The 16,784-nt window shown below is 31.4% G+C and overlaps 2 protein-coding genes across 5 annotated transcripts in view; one reads left to right on the forward strand and one right to left on the reverse strand.

The window, feature by feature from the left end:
- The first annotated feature begins 1,291 nt into the window (after positions 1-1,291).
- Positions 1,292-4,973, forward strand: CHOp24 (transmembrane p24 trafficking protein CHOp24). Its single transcript, XM_076475328.1, has 4 exons — positions 1,292-1,602; positions 3,798-3,993; positions 4,435-4,542; positions 4,769-4,973. Exons 1-4 carry the CDS (start codon positions 1,405-1,407, stop codon positions 4,891-4,893), a joined length of 627 nt encoding a protein of 208 aa, XP_076331443.1. The 5' UTR covers positions 1,292-1,404; the 3' UTR covers positions 4,894-4,973.
- Positions 4,974-5,102: 129 nt separating this feature from the next.
- The window catches only part of LOC143236778 (DNA excision repair protein ERCC-6-like), a 43,343-nt gene continuing 31,661 nt past the window's right edge, over positions 5,103-16,784 (reverse strand). For 3 of the 4 annotated variants that reach the window (XM_076475326.1, XM_076475324.1, XM_076475325.1), the window contains exons 9-19: positions 14,780-14,885; positions 13,275-13,393; positions 12,160-12,369; positions 11,284-11,398; positions 10,814-10,862; positions 10,232-10,421; positions 9,627-9,888; positions 8,745-8,871; positions 7,822-8,180; positions 7,180-7,250; positions 5,103-6,797 (exon numbers count right to left, since the gene is read on the reverse strand). In XM_076475326.1, coding sequence (XP_076331441.1) covers positions 6,266-6,797; positions 7,180-7,250; positions 7,822-8,180; positions 8,745-8,871; positions 9,627-9,888; positions 10,232-10,421; positions 10,814-10,862; positions 11,284-11,398; positions 12,160-12,369; positions 13,275-13,393; positions 14,780-14,885 — 2,140 coding nt within the window. In that variant the 3' untranslated portion in view covers positions 5,103-6,265. The remainder of the gene's footprint in view (positions 6,798-7,179; positions 7,251-7,821; positions 8,181-8,744; positions 8,872-9,626; positions 9,889-10,231; positions 10,422-10,813; positions 10,863-11,283; positions 11,399-12,159; positions 12,370-13,274; positions 13,394-14,779; positions 14,886-16,784) is intronic. The other variant, XM_076475327.1, reaches the window with a different exon arrangement.

Below are 16,784 nucleotides of genomic sequence, written 5' to 3' on the forward strand. Positions count from 1 at the left end.
AGAAAACACACACGCAAGCGAAATCCGAACTAAAACAATTGCTTAGGAATCCAAAAAATACGTCTCTCACATTTAGAAATATTTGTTTGTTTCAGAACTTCGAAAACAATCTACAGGAACTCTCTGCACATGGTTGTCCTTATTTTCAACTGATAAACAAGGGAAAAGGAAGCTAATCAAGAACACCAACAACCGGTATTTGGACAATTCTTTTTTATCGATTACACTGTCACTCGTATAGTTAAGTGACGGCCATAACATGCAAAATGTGTTTTTAGAGCAATAGAAATTGCATAAAGAACCTTAAATTTATAGTTCGAGCACGCTAACAATTGTATTTGGGGGGACTGGTTTTTTTTATTGTTTTGCTGTATTTTTCTGAACTGATCGTAAATTCACCAAACATAACGACTTTCTTATGTAGAAAACATACTACACGTTCTAAAGAGAACATAAAAAAGAAAATAATAATATGCTTGTAAATGATTCATATCAATTTACTATTGTTTTTGCATATTATTTTCAGTACACCGATTTTCGAAACGATATTTGAAACATTCTTGTTTTGAATTTCGAACAAAGATACACGACGGGTATCTGCACTAGCCGTCCCCACTTCTGGTTCGAGGGCCACAGGTTCGAAACCCCGTCACACCAAACATGCTCGCCCTTTCAGCCATGGTTGCGTTATATTGTAACAATCAATCCCACTATTCGTTGGTAAACTAGTAACCCAAGAGTTGGTGGTGATGACTAACTGCTTTTCCTCTAGTCTTATACTGCTAAATTAGGGACGGCTAGCGCTGATAGCCCTTGTGTAGCTTTGTGCGAATTTTAAAAACAAACAAACTATAAACAACATTTTGTTGTTATAAGGTGGTTTATTTCTACTATTAATAGGTATAACATTTTGCAAAACTACAATGTGATTTTTTCCTTTGTATATTTTTATTTAAGTTTGTTTATTAAACACAAGGATAAATAAGAGGCTGTCTGTGCCGGTCCTACCACGGATTTCGAAACCTGATTTTAAGTTAAAATCTTGTAGATTTATTTAAGAATGTTCTGTCGGCTACTATCCTTTGTAATACGTTTTGTAGCCAGTGACGCTCAAATTTTAAACAAGGCGTAAGTCGAAATGTCGGGTCAACCAGAAAAAAAAATTTACAAGTTGTTTGCAGTCTTTTTTTTCTTAACTGTTGTTTCTATCGTCCAGTTAGCATAGGAAAATTTGAAAACTAATACAAAATATTCTTCGAAGATATCAGCGTCGAGTAGCGAATGCTTCTTAGACATGCGCAGAATTGTGTAACACGTGTCATTAACGGATACGTAATTTCAGAAGTTACTGCTTATGTGTAATGACATTTTGTGTTATTCATTAATTGTAACTTTGTAAGTTTAATGATGGATAGTGGGTTAAAATGTAGGCTAATTACTTGTCTTTTTATTCTTTGTATTTGTGTAATGACTTCATCAGCATATTTCATTACCATTGATGCACATGGCGAAGAGTGCTTTTTCGATAAAGTGACGACAGGAACAAAATTAGGGTTAACTTTTGAAGTTACTGAAGGAGGATTTTTGGATATTGGCGTTAAGGTATGTGAATTTTCTAACAGTAACATTGTATCTTTAGAATGCTTGTAATTTCTAGACGTACATTGATTGAAACTTCAAATACTTTCATCGGCGTTTCATGTAAAGTCAGGAACGTTTGTTTTTTTTTCGCATTAGTTTAACTGAGTAATGTTAAGTTTTACTCCCTTACTTTTAAGTGAAACAGACTATACCAAAAGCAGTAAACTGTTAATACTGTTTGTTATTCTTATTGAGGATAAACTATAGAAGTGAAAGAAATATGAGTAAGGAAAATTTTAAAAGTTCGTTTGAAGACTTATACTGGAATGTTATAAAACCGAGTTACATGTGGTATGGAATGTATGTAACAAAAGTAACATTTTATTATCAGTAAACATTTACAAATATTGCAATGAAGCCATTAAATACCCACAAATTATATTACGACATACGTGCCACAAAACAGCAGCAGCTATGATAGTATTCCATTTAACCCATTAAAGTCATTCATCAAAGAAACCAGCACAACAAATATTCTCATATCCCTTGAAGTATCCAACATAATTCTAAAGGAATTCAAACTGTCAGTATACAGATTACAATCAGACAAACAGCTATCAGGGAAAATGTTTTTATCTAATTAACAGTCTAAAATTTGGTTATAGTTATACTTATTTTTTCTGATATTCAAGATTTCGTCTCCCATTTTCTTCCACCAAATGAACAGACTTCTTGTGGGCAGTTTATCCAAGCTTTTAACAATTTTAAACATTTTAATTATCATTTCTAGTTTTTCTATGCTTTAGAAAAAATATTAAAAGTAGGAATCATTTGGTAACTTATCACCAAGTTATTTTAAAATAAAGTCTTGTTTTAAAACGACTTGTTTGGGTTGAGATTTTTTTTTTTTTTTAACGAAGAGGAGTGAACAACATTTCTACCTTCTTCGGTCATCATCAGGTTCACAGTATTAGGCCATAGCTGAGTTATGTACAATATCATAACATAATTAGCCTTTAAACAAATCACCATTACAACTAGTTTGCCAGTATATATAGTTTCACATTCAAGATCTCTTTGTAACAATATCTTTTATACAAAAATTAAGGTCTTTACATTTCCTTACCATGTGTATCTTCATATACATAACAGTATCAAAATGTGTATTCCACAGGTTAGAACATACAAGTAAGACTACAAGTCCTTCTGCATTAAGATGGCATTTTCCAAAGACTAAGCCAAACAAAGTTATAAATCTTGTGTGTTCAGTAATCCATAGAATTTAAATAATGAATGTCTCAAGATAGTTACTTGCAAGGCCTCACTCAGCTACAGAACTTGCGTAACCTCAAACTTCAGAATACCTTTCCTTGATTAAAGATGCATTTTAGAATTTTCACCAATAAAAAATTGTTTTTCTTGATCTGTTAATTGGATTTGGGAATGTTGTCAATTAACACAAATTTTACTGTATATTAATCATAATAGCAGTATTTAGAATAGTCTTTTGCTGAAATTTGAACAATGCTTGAACAAGTATTATTGCTACAAACTGTTGGAACAGCGGCAAGTCTTCAGACTAACTGCTAAATTAGCAGTTCGATTTCCCTGAGTGGACACAGCAGAGAGGCTTTGCTATAGAAAAAACAGAAAAATGAACTAGATTAGGGTGGTAAAATGTAATTTTTTGTCTACTTCTTTAAAATTTTTATTATCAGACCTATTCATTAATATTTTACTCCATTTAAATTTACTGTTATATATAAAACGAAGCAACAAGAAGATTGTAAAAGGTAAGATACATGCCATTTTTAGCATTGAGTTTTCAAAATCCTTTCTGTAACTAACTTTTGCCTGACAGTACTATAGATGAAAGCAAGTATAGAATAGATTTCTCATGAAAAGCTAGAAAAGGGAATGTTGAATACAATAGTACTTCTGTCATAAAGTTAAAAGTGAAGAAAGTTCTTTGCAGTAGTTTAAAGTACCATTCATCTTCAAGTGAAATAGAACATTAAGAGAAAGGCTTAGCGATTTGTCAGAATTTGTGTGGCTCTATCACACTTCAGTTTATCAATTCGAGGCTTGCATAAATATGTAATGGAAGCTCTTACTCAAAAATAATTTGAATTTGTTTTTAGTGTCTATTTTTAAACATGCAATATTTGATAGATAAGTGCATTGTCGATTGTTTAATTCTTGTACGTACCTTGCAGATCACTGGACCTGATGGGAAGGTCATCTATCAGGGAGAGCGAGAGAGCAATGGAAAATATACATTTGCAGCTCATATGGATGGAGTTTACACATACTGCTTCAGTAATGCCATGTCTACTGTAACTCCAAAGGTGGTGATGTTTTCAATGGATGTGGGAGATGCACCAAAAGGGCAAAAAGATCAGGATGCTGATGGTAAAATCAAACTTTGTTGTAGTAGGTAGATTACTCAAACCTTAGGTTCCCAACAGGGCCTTGGGAATTCTTTACCAAAATCAAGAAAACTACATGTGCCTTTATAATCAATTGTAGAAAATAGTTTTTATTACTAATGAAGACCAGTATTGGATTTTAAAAAAAATTTTCTTCTAAACTATACCAATGTGGTAAGTTGTGAAATTACTAAACTACTTAATTCTGTATTGTACCATATGCAGGTGATATTTATCAGCTGCAATTCTGCAAAATTGCTACACGATGGCAACAAGATACTGTAAGTTATTTTAAACTGAATATTTAAATACAATAAAAATTCTGATAAATGTTTAGCAAATTGAAATATTAAAATTAGAACTTTTTTTCTAACGTTTTCTGAAAATAAGTGTGAAAGCTATACAAATTAAAGTTTGTTGTTAGCTCATCAGAATAAACTTGAAGAAATGATCAAGGAACTTTCTACATCATTGACTGCTGTGAAACATGAACAGGAATATATGGCAATTAGAGATCGTATCCATCGAGCAAGTAGGTTGAAATTTTACATTATTTCCCTATCCTTTGTGAGAGGAATGTGAAAATATCTAGTTGAGGATCTAAGTACTTAATATACTGAAAATGTGAAGTACACTATATTTTAAGTGTAATTCTACCAATTAGCAATTGCTTAAGAACTTTAAAAAAGACTAATCATTATTTTAAACTTTCTTTTATTATAAGAATGAAAATCTGATACGTTTCTCTTTCCTTGTAGTTAACGAAAGTACCAACTCTCGAGTCGTAATGTGGGCTTTCTTTGAAGCAGTAGTTCTGATTTGCATGACAGGTGGTCAGATTTTCTACTTGAAAAGGTTTTTTGAAGTCAGAAGAGTAGTGTGAATTTATCCTATTTCTCACCATTTATGTTCTTGTGTACACCAGTAATATATTTAAATAAAAATGAGTTGATTACCTTCCGATCAATGTGTTATAGGGCAGGCTTGTTCCAAATGACTAAAGTTGGAGGGGGAAGTGCTTCAGAACTAGTTTGTTGAAATAGGATTGCTTTTAAAGAAATTAATTTAATTAGTGGTGTATACCAATTAAGTATTGAGTTAAAAATATTTATTTCTAATAAATTTACATTAATTACAAAAAGTAGATTGTTCATATCTTGTGGAAATAAAAATACAAACTACAAAGATTAAAACTGAAAAAGGATTCGATACTCTCATAGCTTACATGTTCATGTATCAACAGATCTTCTAAAAGTTCATTGTGCTATACCATTACCCCTAAATCTTGAACTTCAACACACTTCTGGATGAAAGTTCTCACTTTTAAGCAAACATATTGGCAAGATGAAAAAAATATTGCTTTCTTACAGTTCACATTCTTTAAAACTAAGTTATCTTGCAGTGATCCAGATGTTTAATGGGTTAAGGACAGCTACACGTACCATGTGTGCATAAGTACATAAATATTATAACAAAAATGAAGCTACTTGAATTTTACTTCTGAAACCTTAAAACACGGAAAGGAACAAATTTATATTCAATACGTAACGTAGTTTAATGTTCATATTTTATCATCCTCAAATTTCCAGACTAACATTTTTTTTCCACCTTCACATTATTACCACTATAAAAAACAATACATAGCATGGTGGGTAAAATTATTTCATTTTTTTTTAAATTTTAATTTAGATAGGTGCTGTGATTTTCTTAATCACTCAGATTGCTAGTGTTAAAGCTACTTTCTGACAAATCATCAGCTGTATATTCTAATGAGGAATTTAAACTGTATTTTTGTCTGTTATAACCAGAAGCCTCATTGTTTTCAGTGTTGTCTGAATCTTGTTCAGACAACTCCTCATCTTGATCATCAGATTTTGTATTCATCTCAGCCTGTTGACAATCTTCATCTTCAGAATCAGACTCAATTATTCGATTTTTGTTACGAGACTTTACAGTTAAGATAGGACTTTCATGGTAAGTGTCTGGACTTTTAACAGAAAGTGCTTTATATTCTGTTTTCTGAGATGACTCAAAGGTTGATGAGTGAGGTTTAGTAAAAGAGTTCTGTATTTTTGGTAAACTTTTGCAAATGACTGTACTTGTAGATTGACTGGAAGATTTGAAGCTAACCTCTGCAGATGATGCAAGTGCTTTCTGAAAAGGACTGTGTGAGGTAGGTGTCAGGGTGGGTGTTGCTGAATTTGAAGCAATACGAAGTGGTGTTATTCTCTTTGTAGGAGACTGCTTGTGAGATCCTAAAGGTCTGAAGGGTGGAGGTGATAATTTTTTCCAGAACCTGTATGAAACAAAACTTTTGAGGGAGTGTTGCTTGGAGATTGAGGTTCAATATTGGTCACTGTTTGGTTGAAGTTTATCTTCATTTCTTGACTAGCTTTAGAAGGCTTGGACAGTTGGTTCTGGTTCAATAGAGAATTTCCATTTATCTTTGCTTTTTGATTGTCTAAACTGAAAGAATGGTGTGGAATGTTTTCCCAGCCTTCTGGTTCAATTCTGGAAAATACTTTTGTTCGCAGAGAAAGGTCTAAAGATGGTACAAAACTGTTATGGTCAGACTTGGATGTTAATTTTTTATCAGTATGTTGTTCCACCTGATCTGAAATATCTTCAGGAACACTGATGACTGATGGGTGAGCAGAACTGTTGTCTTTCTCCTGTTCCTCATTATCACTATCTGCCACAAAGAACTCCTGACTGATGTTTATGGTAGATTCTTGTTTTGATTCATCTTTACTTGTGTCACTCTCAGGGACATAAATATCACTTTTCCTGTAATAAGAAAAACAACCATGATACGGGATATATTTCAATAAACCAATATTGTGTAATTATTTTCATGTAACATGTTGCCATGAGCACACAATGAATAAATAAAAGTCAATCTTGGGGTAGTAGGCAATATTACATATTTAAACATTTTACCCTATTTCTTTTTTTTTTGTATAGTTTTAAGTCCATAAAGTTCTACACCTTAAATCAATACTTTTGTGTAATAACATGGAAGTGTCATTCTAACAAATGAAGTGTTGTAGATGAAAAAACAAAACAAAATTTAAACACTTTCATGGCAATTTGTTTGCTGCAGCACATCAGTTAGTAGTTAATATAAATGTTCTGTTATTTATACATAAAAGTTTAAAAACTATCATACCTTGATATTTTGTGACCTAATTTGTCTGTTGTTTCATTAAAAACTTCTTCTTCAGACAAGTCTCTCTCAGCCTAAAACAACATTGAAAATTGAAAGCTGGAAAGTTTACTCTCCATTGTTTATGAAATAAAAATGTATAATTTGTACATGTTTCTTAGGCTGTATAAATTTGGAAGATGAACATCTTTGCCAATGGTTAGATACTTTTGTGTAGAATCAATACTCACACTACATTTTTCTCAAAACCCAATATTTTATGAATGAGGTATTTCTTACTCATGTTAAAAGTATATATTAAAAGCTTTAAATGTGAATGTACTTACAGAATATTTCGTAACACGCTTAGGAACCTTACATTTATGTACAGAATAATTGGTATTTTAATATCAGTAAAGATGCATCATTCATTAGCCTTTAGAAAAAAAATTAAACAAGTACAATGTCAGAACAACTCTAGATCTAATTCCAAATGGTGGCTTTTGCTGCAGTACAATTAACAATTATAAAATATAGTAATAATTACTTGGTACGATTCTTATATTACAACTACTATTTGTTACATCTGTTATAAGGCAAGTAGCTAAAAGTCAACTATAAATTATTTATATTCAATAAAATATTGTTATAATAAAATTGACTCACATCACTGTAAATCTCCGATTCTATTCTTAAGTCAGCCAGTGTCTTATTCAGAACTTCATCCTCTACTGATGGTCGTTTATTTGTTTTATCAAACACAGTCAAGTCCACAAAATCAGATATTACTTTTGCAGCAGGAGAATTGTACAAACTGATATCTTGGATTTCTTTTTCTTCCTCGGTGCAGGTTTTTGGTGGTGACTGATCTTTCAGTGAGTTATCTATATTCACTTTATCATCTGGGCAGTTATTGGAGTTTAAGCCTACAATATTCTCAGGTCTTATGTGATCAGTTGGTAAGCTTGTACTGGCAGTAGTAGTCAAATCTATGACATCAGGAAACAATGGAGGATTATACTTATCTGCAAAGAAAAGAAAGTTCAACACAAAATATAATTCATGCAAAAAATATTACAAGTCTGTAGCCATTTGTAAGAGCAATACAATGAATTATAGGTAGTAACTACATTGTGACTGAAGTATATTAAATGAAGAATACTTTGAATTCTGTTAGATAAAAATAGTATCCCAACATCTGTTATAAAATACAAGTAGTAAAAATAATTAGAGCAAGCCAGAGGTTCCAAGTTTCACAGTGGAATAAATCAAGAAAAACACTTTGAATTAAGGCTACAACAGACATTTAAGGGAGACAAGTTCAGAAATTTTTTTAGTATGTTTTACTACTTTTTCATAAACTCGCATTTTTTGAAGTGCCTGAATGATGTGTCCTTCACATATTGTCTTGTTCATCAAAATAATGATACATTTTTCTTTATCTATATAGAAAAATAAAGTACATATAAAAGGAGCTAATTATCTTTATGGTACAATATAAAAAGCCTGGTTTATTCATAAAATAACTCAATTCATGTTAATCTACAGTGTGTAATTAATTTAGATAAAATTTCTATATTGTAAATTACCTGGAACATACAACTTCTTTGATGAAATTAATGGGACAGAAAGAGGCCGAGCATATCTCTTGGCTTCAGTGTTTTCTTTCAAAACTTGGCTGGATTCTATGTGTACCAGTTGTTGAGCCATTTCCACCTACCATTTCAGAAGTTTAAATTACTGTAATTTTTGCATTTTTCATGTTTGATATAATTACAAAGCAAACGTAGGGAACCATGATAAAAGAATAACAGAAATAAAAGTTACATTTCTTATATCTATTTTATTAAACATCTAAAAAGACGAAACACCTGAACTGTTTAAGAAAACTCTCTTCAGTACAAGAGAGTACTGAAAGCTGCAGGATCAGACCAGAGGACACACATATCTATTCTATTTAAAAGCCTATTTGCTGAACTTTCAAAAAGATCCAAACTCAAACTGTGATTCTTGGTGGCTGTTTTTAAAAAACTCAACATGTAAAATATAGATTTCAACTTTTAACCGTGATATTAATTTTTATGGAGATTTATAAGTGCTTATTCAAATAAACAATAATATGATTGTTAAAACTTCAAAATCATTCAGTTGAGATTGCATAATTAAAAGAAGAAAGATCCATATTCAGCTGTAATTAGAATGCTACTATTTTTTTTCCCCCATATGTGTGCAAATACAATAAATTAAAAGTGGAAGCTACAAAAGTTACATGCAATAAAATACTAAGTCAGAACAGAGGAGTTATGATTTGTGGTGATGAAAAGGGGAGTTATGAGAAAAAGAACGTTAAGTTAGAAATTGGTGATTTGGGAAAACATTAATACATAAAAGAAAATGAGTTCTAAAAATGAGAAATACATGACAAGTACTATTATAGAAAAATAACAGAAAACCTAATTTCGTGTAAATACCTTCTGTTTAATGAATTCTTCTCCTATTCTTCCATCATCCTGATCATCATCATCTTCTGGTTTGGTGTTTTCGTGAGAAAACATGCAGTCATGATCACTTATTCCAAAGATATCAAGAGAATACAAAAATGCAATGTGAGAGTCTAGTTGCGTGTCTGTTACACGTTGGTGAGCATGCATTTCCTGCAGTTGTAACTGGGTTGAGGAATGTCGAGGATTGTCCAAGATGAACAATTCTCGGAGTTCTTGTCTTGTGAAATATCTGCTCCAAAAAGTAAAGTAAGCATCTTTAAAAAAGCTATTCATCTTGCAATTAAATTTTGATTTTCTTGAAAAAATTTCAAATTTTACAGCTGAATTAAAAAAAAAGGAAGAACCATGCCAACAAAATAGTACCTACACCTAAAAATAAACCTTAATACTGGCACATAAGTAACATTTATAATTATTGGAACAAGCCAAGTTTTTTTTTTACAGACTGTTTGCAAATGTGATGTGTCAAAACTTTCTTTTAATACAATTCCAGGAAGGAATATTTTTACAGCAACTAGTTCAAGGGTCAAAACCTAACTTTTAAGTATTATTAAATATCCTGTAACAAATACCTGTGTGGATCTTTGCTACCTCCTGTCGTTTGTCTGGTGATAGAATCTTTAAAAATCTGACGACGATAAATTTTTTCTTCCACTGTTCCACACGTAATGAGTCTGTAAATCACGACTGAACTTCTCTGTCCTATTCTGTACACCCTGTCAACAGCTTGGGCATCAGTTGCTGGGTTCCAACTTGGATCATCTATGATAATTAGAACAAGTTGTGTATAGAGCAACTGTTAAAATGTAATAACAAAGAGAACTAACACATTCCTTTACATTATGTATGATACTACTGTTAACACAAAATGGTTCTAAAATTTATTCACATGTAATATCGGATATTTAATACAGTGAAACTAAACATTTTTTACAGAAAAGGTGAAGTCCAGCAGGCATATGTGCAGAAAAAGATGTTAATGGAAGAAAAAAGAAATGTGCCAAAATTTTAAAAAAAAAATCAGCTTCAATTGAACCTTCCTACCCTTAGCAGTACATTTATTTTAAAACATTATATGTATGTACAAAGGTAAACACTTCCAAAATAGTAGTCTTACTCTTAAAAGATTCAAGTTAATTTCCAAAACCACTTACATATAATCACCCTGTTGGCTGCAGTCAATGTCAGGCCAACTCCTCCCACCTACAAAATAAAATTTATTTCAATGAGTAACATTTGTGTTATTTTAAGACTGGTAATTTTAAAACATACACTGACAGGTTAAGTTGCTTAATATTCAATGTTATAATATACCCTTTAATATAGCATTAATAAAATGTTAACCCCTCAACAACATTTCTTGGTTTAACTTTACCAATTAACAAATGTAACAATATAAACATGAGTTAATAAAACATTATAGTAAACACCTGATTTTAATATGATAATAAATCATTAATGATGGTGTATTAATTTCAAAGATAAATTACCAGTTTTTTTCTGACAAATAAGAAGACTAATGGTGAAGTATATGTAGCATTTGAAGAATTGATATACAAGTACATTAGATGCATTAAAGAGTAATGTAATTATAACAATGAAGATTTAAAAGAACACAATGTACCTGTGTGGTCAGAAGAAAGACAGAGAAAGAAGAGTCTTCTTGGAAAGTCTGGATTTTCTTTTCTCTTTCTACAAGACTAGTGACTGTCCCATCTATTCTAATTACTTTCCATTGTCTGTATACAAATGTTAAAATTCATGAACCATTTATCCAAAAGAGGTATATTGATATTTAACTTGCTTAACTATAAGTGGACTCAAGAACAGCAAATAAAACTGAGATAATGGTAATAAAAGATTCCTGTAAAACATTTTTTAAATGAGTTTTAAATTATAAGAAACACCTGATGACAGAACAAGATTCATATCCAAATTTTCACTGAATTTAAAAACTAAATTAAATAAAAAATTAAGCCTTTTCACAAAAAGTATGATTATTTATATAGATATAAATGTGTGAAAAGGATAAGTTATCTTTTAATAAACTCTTCTTTGCATTAATAGTTGTAGTTCTCTTAAACAGCAAAAACAATAAAAATGAAAGTGCATATAACTGTTTAAAACATATAGAATGGATTATTATTTTTTACAAACTGTTTAATGCACTGAATTATATGTTGGAATTAAATTTTTAAATTTTAGTTATTTAAAAATTTAATAAATCATTCAAAACAACAAAGATCTATGCTCAGTATAAACCTGTAGTTTTATCAAAATGGTTTGATAAAGGGAGCAAACAAATCCATGTAAATGTGAGTGAAAGAAAACTAATCCAAAGACTGAAATACTAGAAACAGACAAGTAAACAAAAATAAATTAAAATTGTACAGCAGAACTTTCAAAAGCCCTTCATTTTCTTTAGTTTTATACATACTGCTCTATATTATAAAAGAGTTAAACTCCAGTAATCAAGGTAGACTTCTGACATTTTACACACCTATTGGTGAGAATTCGCTGGATAATGTCAAGAATCTTTCTTGACTGAGAGAATACCAATGTGCGATGACCTTCTTTCCTGAGCTGGTTCAGCAGTGAAAGAAGAAAGCCCAGCTTTCCAGATTCTTCAATTAGATCATCATCAGAAACTCCATCAATTGACATGGTGGTGGTTCTCTCATCTTCTAAAATACTTTCATAGTCTTCTTCACTAGCAAGTATAAGAAACAGGCTTTAAATTTAATTTCATCTAACATCAGATATGCAACCGTTTTTGTCAGGTACAATATTACACTCACAACAACGTTACTGGAAATTAAATTGAAAGAACCACTTACTATATATGTTAGACACAAAAATGATACTTATACATTATCAACAAAGTTATTAACTGTATTTTATTTATAGTTCAACTCAAAGGCAAAGAATCGTTTGGCAATGCTTGATTGTTAACATTCATATTGTATAACGAACAAAATCTGTGTTCTGAAAGATTTAGTTAGTATTAACTGTATTATTATAATAATTTAAAAACTATGTAATTTGTTCTACACACACATACAAATGAATTTTACAATGTTTTAGCTTGCCCTTTAAAAATTATTAGTGACATTATTTAAATACTTTTAATAATGTGAACTTGATTCATTTAATCAAATCAAAATTACCTAACTTAAAATATCTGTCAACAGTTCATCATTTATACAACCTTTTAAAATTCTTAAAATACACTATTTTATGCCTTGTAAGATGCTACATCTTGGAAAATGCACCCTAAATTTGGAAAGACAATTCTAAGAAAAAGATATTTTGACCCAGCAACTAACGCCTTAACGTAGCCTTGACTTTTTTCAACCTACTGAGTAAATACAGTTAAATAAGTCATATTCTTCATAGTATATTGACTATTAGTTAAACTGAATGTTTTATGCTACTGAAAAAACTTGTAATTGGTAATGAGATTACGATCTGTATGATGCCATTTTGAGTAGACCCTAAGCTAACTTCTTGCCTTAACCTATCACTTTTGTCTTGGAAGATCAATGGGGATTTTAAGAAAAAAGTGCATCTTACAAGGCATAAAATACAGTAATCTTAATAACAAACAATTTTTACCTTATATCTCCACTCAAACCAAGTTGTAGACAAGCTCTATGAGATAGAAGACGTGGGTGGTCGCAAATCTTTTTCAAAACTGTCAACTCCACTAATGGAGATTTTTTAGTCATCAGTAGCTGAAAGTATATTTATAACTGCTTATAGGTTGTGCAATTCTTACAAATTTATAAAGAAAAACAAATACTTTACTAATATGTAATGTTTGAATGCATATATAACTACTCAATTACAAGACATACAAAAAGTATACAGTAAGTTCAATGCACACTTGACCTGAACACTAGTAACCAATAAAGTTCAAGAATGAGTTACTGGCACTTGTGTAATATTTAAAATTATAATAAATAATTAAAAACAATTATTTACACAACCAAACTCTATTGAAGCCATACAGCTTCAACTTTAAAAGTGCTGGTTTCAATGTGATCTATGTTACTTTTAGGAGTTACTTACAAGATATACTTTGTTCTTTTAACCTGTTTTGGATTGATTCACTATTACTTACATATTTCGTTGGTCTTTTTTTGTTAATAGTTATTATATTTTGCCACACATAAACATATTGGCTTCTCTGTTTAATACTTTTTGCTTTTATATTTCATTATTTCTAATATTTCTGTAATATTTAACGCTATAATACTATGAGGTTGAGCCAAAATTAAAGTTTTTTTTACCACAATATTGTATGTTGGATAGATTTTACGTGTTAGGCTATAAATGAAGTTCCTATTTTATTTCTTATCTAACCTCTATATTCTTGCAATCTGTATTTTAAATTTCTTTTGGTTTGACCAATATAAATAAGCACCACATTCACATTTTATGTTACAAACACCAATTTTATCTGTTAATTCTATTTTATCTTATTTATTGGTTTGAAGGATAAAAATTCTGATGTTTTTTTAAAAACATTATATAATTGACTTGCTAAACCTGGAATAAGGTAAACTTAGTTTATTTTTGTTTTTTCATAAACAAATCTCAATGTGGTATTTATAACTGTACTTACACCTTTGTTAAATTTCTAAAGGGCTTTGTCTACTACATTTGGTTCAAATCTATCAACAGCTATATACTTAACAAGTTATTTAAATCTTCCCATCATGACCATATTTTTAAAGCTCTATAAACATGTTTATAATGAAGATATATTTTTTTTTCACATGACATGATGCTGTGTGGTGGCATAACATCAAATGATTTTCAATAAACTGATGTTTCTAAGTTACCTTCCATATACCTAAAACTTGATGCTATTATTTTCTTCAATTTCATAAGTGAATTGAGTTGATGGTTCTTTACTACTTAAGTAACTAGAATATTGTAGTTTACTGTTTAGTAACGATTACAATAGATAAACTACAAACATTATGCACAAGTCTTCAAGAGCCATAAAATAATTTTATAAATTAATTTATCCGTTAATAGTAATAATAACCATTTTTTTTTAAGCCTGGCTAATACCTAAGTAAATCTGTTCTAGAAATTATATCTGCACTTACATTTTTCACTCTGTCCAGTTCCAGGAAATCTCGATACAGTTTTATCTGCAAATCACTCAAGAACACCCATGTGATAAAGTCATTCTTTCGTTGTAGTGGAGACAGCCTGTTAAATAGTGTCCTTAGTATTAAAAAAATACAAGTGTAAATTCCATATGTACAAATTTTACCTTGCACACACACTTTTGAACCTTTCACAGATTTCAAGCTACTAAATCTGCAATTAAGTTAATTGCGTGTTTGGTGTTTATTGGCAAAAAGCAACTAGGCTATCTGCACTAAAGAACCAGTTAGGAAAAATAAACAAAAAATTATAGTATGAAAAAAAAAAATCAAGTTGAAACAAAACAGTGGCCAAAATTCAGATAAAAGATTTAAATGGCATTAAAAAAGTCCAATGGCCCTTAAAAATCACAAGAAGTGATGGCCAAATGGACAAAAAAGTGGGAGATGAGACATAAGTGCTAGATGCATGAGAAAAACTCCTGCCAAGAGTATCAGTAATGCTCTTGGTATCAGCAATTTCCTGGTCATTGGAGAACTAGATCAACAGGGGGAGGGAAGTATACTGCTAGCTGACCTTCCAAATCTTGTCCCATATGGAATGACCTCTCCCATCAATATTAGCACAACCCCAGAGGGGATTGTGGCCATTATAGTTTTCTAGGATTAAAAAGAAAGAGAGCAACTGCTGAACAAAAGCATCAAGGTCTGCTTGATCACAACTTTCTCCAGGACACAGGTAAAGAGAACAAATACTGATGGTACAACCCAAGGAAAAACTGATGGCAATGGCCTCCAAGGGTGTATTAAGCTGCAAAGTCATGGTGGGCACATGACATTCAACTAGTAGTGCCAACCCTCTATGCACTCATCCATCACACAACCTATCATTTGGAAATATAGAAATCTGCCAAAAGAGGACTGTATCAGCAAGTTTCAGTAATATTTCCACTAAGGAAAAACACATAGGATGATAGTAATCAATCAAGGCCTTAATGTCATTCAGATTAGAATGAAAACCTTGGCAGTTTCACTGTATCAATCTGGCCATTTTCACTTAGATGGAGGAAAACCCTTGGTTTATGACCATGCCATTTGTCTTTATTAGAAAGTGTATTGAACTCCATGGATTCTGCCATGAGTCAATTGGACAGGTCTTTCAGTAGATGGAGATTCCAGCAAATAAGGGTGAGAACAAAAATGGAGAAAAGTTCTACATTTTGGAGCTGATGGTAGTGGACCTGGGTAGTCATTGGAATGAACTGTGGGGACAGAGACAGTTATAGAAGTTTATTTGACAACTCTCATATCCACAGAAGGCAAAAAACTTCACATGGATTGAAAATTGGCTCTGTTGGAGGCACACAAAGATCTATATAGCAGTAGAATGTAGTGCAGCAGCATACGTCCGAGGAGTTGGGGTAAATAACTTTTGAGCCTTGGGGTAAGAAATGTTGTTAACTGTTTTCAAACAGCACAAATTTTTCCTCCACACATCTTGGACAAGAACAAAAGTAAAAAATGGGTAGGAACTGCTATAGTTAAAATGCAGTTCCAGTTTGTGCTCACAGGGATCACAATTTTTGCCACCACAATATGCACACAAAGGATACTTTTCAAATGCCCAAAACACTGGAACTTGAAACATTAGTGAGGGTTACAGTTCAGATAATCTGCCTGGACAGAAGCAAGTGGACATAGTGATGTAAATGTCAAAATTAGAACACTGCTTGGCAGTTTAATTTTGTCTTTGCAAGTGGAGATATGGCATACAGCAGAAATGCCTTTGTCAGAGAAACCAGCAAGGATCTTTGATTTGGGGATATTTTTCAAATCCCTCTCAATGAACAATCCTCAAAAGGAATTCAGAGTAACCTTAATGGGTACATTCCCAATGGCCTTAGAATTCAGGAGTAGCTCAATGTGTTATGGTGTAGATGTTTTCACCAAAATGTCACCAAATGCAACTTCCTGACTTACTTGGATGAGCCAGCAGTGAATG

This window comes from Tachypleus tridentatus, chromosome 13 (assembly GCF_004210375.1).
Source record: "Tachypleus tridentatus isolate NWPU-2018 chromosome 13, ASM421037v1, whole genome shotgun sequence".
NCBI lineage: Eukaryota > Metazoa > Arthropoda > Merostomata > Xiphosura > Limulidae > Tachypleus > Tachypleus tridentatus.

What these genes read in the sequence shown, in the direction of transcription:
- CHOp24 (XM_076475328.1), top strand. Translation starts at nt 1,405, where the DNA reads ATGATGGATAGTGGGTTAAAATGTAGGCTAATTACTTGTCTTTTTATT. An exon ending in TTTTGGATATTGGCGTTAAG is followed by an intron (nt 1,603 to 3,797) that starts GTATGTGAATTT and finishes CGTACCTTGCAG; the next exon opens with ATCACTGGACCTGATGGGAA. An exon ending in AGATCGTATCCATCGAGCAA is followed by an intron (nt 4,543 to 4,768) that starts GTAGGTTGAAAT and finishes CTTTCCTTGTAG; the next exon opens with TTAACGAAAGTACCAACTCT.